Below are 6,718 nucleotides of genomic sequence, written 5' to 3'. Positions count from 1 at the left end.
GGTTAGGCAAAGAAAAGCTGACAGCAAACTGGGTAGGACCTTACAAGATTACTAAAGTCTTAGGAAAGGGCTACTACAAAGTATCCGACCTCAAGGGTGAAGAACTGTCGTGGTAAAATGAGCTGTATCATACACAAGGATAACACCTTTGTAAAAACTAGAAAGGGGAGGAATAAGCATATAATCCATTCACCTAAGGCGCCAATTTATACTCGATAAAGCGCGAAAATCACGAGACGATCTTTTTAATGGTTGCTCAGATAAAGCGACGAGGTTTAAATTGGTATCCAATGATTATAATACGGTTTGATGATTTAAAATGACTCAAGCTCATGAGTTGAATGAAATCGAGTAAAAAATATCCATATTATCTAAGCAATTTGTATCAAAACAAATCGCACAAAACAATTTGATATATAACGAGTTGTGCTTCAAAAAAGTGACTTGTATAAAAAACAAGTCATCTATAAAAAACTCCGGAATGAACGAGCTGAACAAATCATTTAAAGGCTTCATTTGATAATCTAATGTGCTTGATTGTTCGAGTCCGACTTCATAAAGCTCGACTTCGAGTAAGGGCACGATGGATAAAGCAACAAAATTCGATGGCTATAAAGATGATCTGATACTTTAAAAGGACTCAAACTAAACGAGTTGTACTTAAAACAAGTTATGAAGTCCTAAAAACAGCTCGAATTTGAATGAGTTGTATGAAATCAGATCAAGAAATAACCACATTTTAATTAAACAATTTGAAATGAAATAAATAGTAAAACCTTAAAACTACTCATATTAAACGAGCTTGACGAGGTTATACTAAAAAATAATTACAAGTTTTAAAATAAACGATTTGTATCAAAACAAGTCGTAAGAAATCAGAACTATAAGTTTCAAAAAATAATTTGTATTATAACAAATCATTAAGTCACAAAACAACTCAAACTAAACGAGTTGCATGAAAGCCGATCAAAAAATAATCATGTCTCAAAATAAGCGATTTGTACCAAAAACAAAGTCGTGCAACAAATCTACAAAATAGCTCGGTATAAAATGAGCTGTACAAAATCAGAATAAGTTTTAGAAAAGTGATTTGTATTAAAACAAGTCATGCATCTTCAAAACAACTCGAACTGAACGAGTTATACGAAACTAGAACAAGAAATATTCTCTGGTTAAGCAAGATGTGCTAAAACCAGTCATACAGAGCCTACAAGCCTTAAATAACTCAGAAAGAACGAGTTGTACAAATCAGTTCTAGAAACAAAAGACTTGGCCAAAAATAAATCGTATAAAGAGAGCAAGTCGCACAAAATGTGAAAACGACTTGTAATATCAAGTCACCAAACGACAACTTTTAAGAAAGTAACAACTACATTATAACAAAATGATAGCGCATGAAAAAGGGTACAAATAGTTACAGAGTAACGTTACGAAAACGTTACATCATTCAAATCATGTTGAGTTGACCGGCTTCCTTGGCTTCAGACTTCAAAACTACTAAACAACTTCTCCACAGCTCAACATTTCGACTTGGTCATCTAGTTGCTCGAGTCCGCCTTTGTAAAGCTCAACATCGAGCAGGAGCATTGTTCATGCACTGATGGCCCATAATTTAGCCAGACCTAAAATGAATAAAGGCCAACCTATAGACATCGTCCGATCTCCCACCTACTCGACCTCCTAAGAGATCAGACACGACAAGAAGATCCAGTTTTACTTATCCAAATAAGTAATTGTCTTCCCAAATCTCTCCCACTATCTCTATCTTCACTAAAAGATAGATTCCAACAAACTCCCAAGATAAAGGAAACGGTTATCCACCGATAAAGGTGGAACTACTCCAAAAGGTGGTTATCAACTCTACTATAAATACATTGACACTTCTCAGGTATATTCACGTTCTAATCTACTGATAGGCAGCCAAAAGCCCTTGCTAACTTAAGCATTGGAGTCTCTTGCAGGTACCACCTCCCACCTCCTCACGAGGAACTCGTACAGCGGTACCTCAGTACAAGATCAAGTTGAAAGCTGCCTCATAAAGAGTCTGGACCTCACGTTCAGACCCAAATCAACGTTTCAAGTAATTCTCGAAATAATAAATATAGTATACAGTATATTAATAATTAAAGTATACATCCACTTGAGTTGCAGGAATAGGATTAGGGGATGTAAAACGCAACTGTGAAATGTGATTATCTAATCATAAATTACTCTTCAAGGACTAATCCGTCGCAGAACGGAGCTCCATTGCCAATAGATTGCTGCATGCACAAGACGAGATTCGAATTTTCGACACTTATTTAAATAAATTAGTGAACTAACCATCAGACCAATCCAACTTGGTTTTCTTCAAAACTCTTAACATAATTGGTGAATGAATCACACTCTCTGTTCGTATAACAAAAACAATATTTGTTATATTAAAAAAAATTAGCTAATATATATTTTAAAGTACATGATAAATTTATCATTAATAAAAAATTTTAAAATTTTTTAATAAATATAAAATAAGTAAATAACTATATTAAAAATTTACATTTTTTATATTTTCAATAAAAAAATTTTCAATTTATGATGTTAATAATTTAATATGTATCCTTATGCTACAAGATAGATAAATTCATTAACAAAATACACTTACACATGGACGATACAATTGAATCCGAAATTTAAAGACATAAAAAAAGAATATTAAAATTCAACCTTTAATAAAAGCTTTCAACATTTTTAAGATATGAACAAGTGTCACACTAGTGTTAGCAAAATTCAAATAATAAAAAGCAATGAGAAATACTTTTTTTTTAACTTGCCCAAAAAAAAAAACAAAAATAAAATAAGTAAAAGTGACAATTTGGAACCGAAAGAGTGCTACTATACATTCAAGTTTCAACTACTCCCTGTGACTTTGTCAACCATGCACTAAGTTGGCCGTATACTATGTGTCGTTACTTCACCGCACATCTTCGTATGACGATGGACTGGCGTTATCTCAAAACTAGCGACTATTTATTATTTTATTTACATTTGACGGAACAGCAGCTCTCCAATTTCAATATATCACCACAACCATACAAATCTAACCAAACTCAGTTGAGTGACTATAATTCACATTAGATCAATCCTGTAGCACCCCGATAGAAGACCAAATTACCAAAACCCATTGTCAATCTCGACTCTACGGTCATTTTTCTGAGCAGGTAGATTCCTCTTCAAAATTCAAACTCATAAAAGGCCCAGTGATTTCAGCTGTTGAACATGTTCCGGTGGGAGAGTTGGAGGAGACCAGTCAGACCGTGACACCTCTCCGTCGATATCCTCAACGACATACTCCTACGATAATAAGCAGAAACTTGCCTTATCAAGATGATGTCTGGTTATTTGGGAGTACTTTTTAAGTAAGGATTAAAGATGCAGTTAACTTATGAACAGGGGAAGAAAAAAGTAAAAAAGTTACAAATGAAGTTAACTTCATACATGGAAAAACCAGTATTAAAAGCCACTACTAGAATCTAGAAGTGGCTAGAAGTTTCAGCAGTTTGTGCGTCATATGTCTGCACTGTAAAACTGTCGCTGCCAAATTTACATCACCATGTAAAATGGAGGCAAGAAGAAAGGAATCTGCATTGAGAGTATTGGCTATTCCTACCATAATAAAATATGAAACCACAATCGCAGATTTACATGCTATGCAAAGAGAAAAAGCCTACCACCACACATTGTAGCAATTTGGAGATAAATCCCTATGTAGCCACGCTAGTTGCATAGATCAGTGAGTTTCTTCTTTCTTTATTTATTAGTTTATTTTTAAAAAAAAAAAACATTCCTTTTCGGTTACTATATCAGTAAGGTAATTAGGTTGACTTAGCAACCGCAATGTATCAATAATTGACAGTTCGTTAAACTGTAAAAATAAACAAAAAGAAAGTGAATGGCACCTTTGTTAGCATCCTTTTTGCAAGTATATGATAATGACGCTGCCATATTCGTTGTCCTATCATGGTAGCCACTAATACACTGTAAAATATCCCAATTAGAGTAAAGAGTCCGAGAAAAATCAAAGCCATTATGAATAGTAATGGCAGCCCTGCTTCGCCAGCACCTCCCATGCAACTTCCACATTCAGTTGCCATCGTTCCACAACTCTCAAAGCATGCAGTGCAATCAGTCCACATGCAAAGTGTCCCCGGCAAATGGCAGTCTGCACAGACTCTGCAATGACAGAAACGAAAATAAAATCAGCCTCAGTCACTACCGTTCTGAACTTCTTGTCCCAGCATACAGTCTACATTTAGCAGGTCCAAGGATGCATCACTTGACAGCTTCACTGATATGTATTTTAAGAAAGCTATAGTTTACAAGCATTCCTTCTTAGTGAAAGAAAGGTATCCAACATAGCACCGATTAAGTCTTATACAGTACTCTTGAACCATGGATTTTGCAATAAAGAATTTGAAAGAAAACCTATGATGCCTCAGGCAGATATTTAGTGTATAATGGTGTGTTTTATGTTTTAACATCACAAGACTCAATATATAGGTAGAGGTAGAGGAAGTGGGAACTACCCAGGATGACAGCAACAAAAACAGATTTCTCGACAAGGCTGTGCCAAATCATTGCGAACTCTTCGATCATAACAAGTAATGAAGCATCCTGATAGGCCAAGCAACACAAAAAACAAGAGGGCTCCTACATTCAAAAGGACCAAAAGGAAATAAACGACCAAACCAGCACATAATAAGAACTAATAAATCAGCATTATTTTTATAGGGGGGAAAAAACATCAAGCCATCATCACTAAAATAAACAAGAACATCAATTCTTGGTATAAGCGTTTGGATAACTACTGCAAACTTAATAATTATTTACCACATATGTAGTAAAAGCTTGGCTCACTATCAAAACCCCAAACAAGATGAAGCCAGTACTGCTGGTAACCATCTATTAGATAAACCAAATATGCCAATGAAGCAATGACCTGCAGAAAAAGGAAATACAGAGCCACAGGCAGCCATGTAGAATCAGAACATCTGAGCAATTAACAAATTATTACAAAAGGCATCAACATGGCTACGAAGATGGAAACAATTCACCTACAAGCTGAACTGCCAGAAATATAAACAAAATGTCTCTGGTGACAAAAAACCGAAATTTCAAGGTACGCCATTTCCTATCTGCAGCACCATGAACACGCAAATGATAAGGTGCCTTGCAAGTAGTACAGTGAGCAAATGCAAACCCTTCCTGCAAGAATTGACCATTAAACTCAGAAGAATTTGTGTCTTACAGAACTACAAGGATAAGCACACTTTGATATTGAGGAATTCAAAAATATGTACATGGCAGGAGATTCCAAAAGTAAGTTTGCAAAGCAGAGGATACATATAGCATGAGCCATAAAACTAAATTGTGAAACCTAACTACCTAACAAGAACTAAGCAAGCACATAAAACCTTTTCATAACAATGTGTATAAATTTTACAATGATTAGATTCCTAACCATAAAACAACTTTCTAAAAATGAAAAGTATTCATATCAATAAAAGTGGGATCCGCTTATTGTCACATATAAGTTGGCAACCCTTAGCTAGTAATCATATTCATCACTTATGAACCACATAATTGTTACCCTATGCAAACAGTAAATAGATTGATATTGCGATAGTATACAAACCGTTGAAACTTAAATATAGACGGCATCCATACCTTAACCGCACGCCAGTGATCCAAACACTCTCGATGTACATATTTTGATGTACCTTTGCATTTGCAAGGAGCAATGAAATCTCTGCCTGGGATGAATTAAAAGTAAAATTAACTAAATATATTTATAAAACAGGCAGATAGTAACTGGTAGGATATATCATGAACCATGATAATCTAAATGTTAAGCTAAATAATTAAGTATTCACAAATTCATATACTAGGGAATCGCAATAAATTCAAGTATCAGTAAACTGAGCTAAGAATTCAGAGTAACAACTAAAAAACTAAGAACTACAGCTAGAATTATACACGTAATAGCTCGATATAAATAGTTCAAGCTCAAATTGAGATAAAGCAAATGCATTTAAACAAATAGAGTAGAATCGTGGAACAAGCTCAGAACAGGTGATCGAATCCCTAAGCTGGAAATTAGAAACATTTAAACAGAAAAAAGAGAATGGAAAGGGCAAAATTACCATCTGTTTCGAGACAAATCCGGCATTGGATTTGTTCGGAGGAACCGGCTTCAAGGTCGATGGCGGAAGAGTGGGTGATAGATGGAGGAGGAATTAGAGGAGAAGAAACTATTTGATCCGTCATTAATTAACTAATAATCAATCAATCAATTAATTAATTAATTAATTAAAGGGAAAGTTGGAAGTTGAAGTAAGAGGAAAATGGAAGATTGGAAGGGTAAAAAGGAGAGAAGCGAGAGTGAACAGTGAAGTTGAGTTTAGCCGTCTAGGGGAAATGAGTTGAAGAGAATAACGAAAACCTTCTTGTTATTCCTAACTAATTATGTTGCTTACTGAGTGTAGGAACTAGGAAGAGTTGGTTCCACTCTATCCCTCTTATTCCTTGCTTTCCTCTTTGTATCTCTTGGGTGGAGAACAAATTTCAGTGTTCAATGATTACGCTGCGAAATTAGGAGAAAACGGTGAGACCAAGAATTGAGAATTCCCAAACGCCAAAACTAAACACAACCTTTTCAACTATGAACTTTATTTTGACAGCA

The 6,718-nt window shown here is 35.0% G+C and overlaps 1 protein-coding gene across 1 annotated transcript; it reads right to left on the bottom strand.

Annotated features, from left to right (window-relative positions):
* Positions 1-2,668: 2,668 nt before the first annotated feature.
* On the bottom strand, positions 2,669-6,718 carry LOC107480407 (uncharacterized). The gene is made up of 7 exons (XM_052258566.1): positions 6,180-6,718; positions 5,704-5,789; positions 5,095-5,241; positions 4,867-4,975; positions 4,563-4,686; positions 3,936-4,209; positions 2,669-3,330 (listed from the first exon to the last, which is right to left on the bottom strand). The coding sequence occupies exons 1-7, from the start codon at positions 6,301-6,303 to the stop codon at positions 3,223-3,225; spliced, it is 972 nt and encodes a 323-aa protein (XP_052114526.1). The 5' UTR covers positions 6,304-6,718; the 3' UTR covers positions 2,669-3,222.

This window comes from Arachis duranensis, chromosome 3 (genome assembly GCF_000817695.3).
Source record: "Arachis duranensis cultivar V14167 chromosome 3, aradu.V14167.gnm2.J7QH, whole genome shotgun sequence".
NCBI classification, from domain to species: domain Eukaryota; kingdom Viridiplantae; phylum Streptophyta; class Magnoliopsida; order Fabales; family Fabaceae; genus Arachis; species Arachis duranensis.
This window is presented reverse-complemented; position numbering and strand designations above follow the sequence as displayed.

Bases quoted from the DNA above. Each gene is read 5' to 3' on its own strand.
- LOC107480407 (XM_052258566.1), bottom strand. From the start codon at position 6,303: ATGACGGATCAAATAGTTTCTTCTCCTCTAATTCCTCCTCCATCTATC. The intron at 4,976-5,094 runs GTAGGTGAATTG...CTTTTTCTGCAG, and splicing joins TATTTCTGGCAGTTCAGCTT to GTCATTGCTTCATTGGCATA. The intron at 4,687-4,866 runs GTAAATAATTAT...TTTTGAATGTAG, and splicing joins AAGCTTTTACTACATATGTG to GAGCCCTCTTGTTTTTTGTG.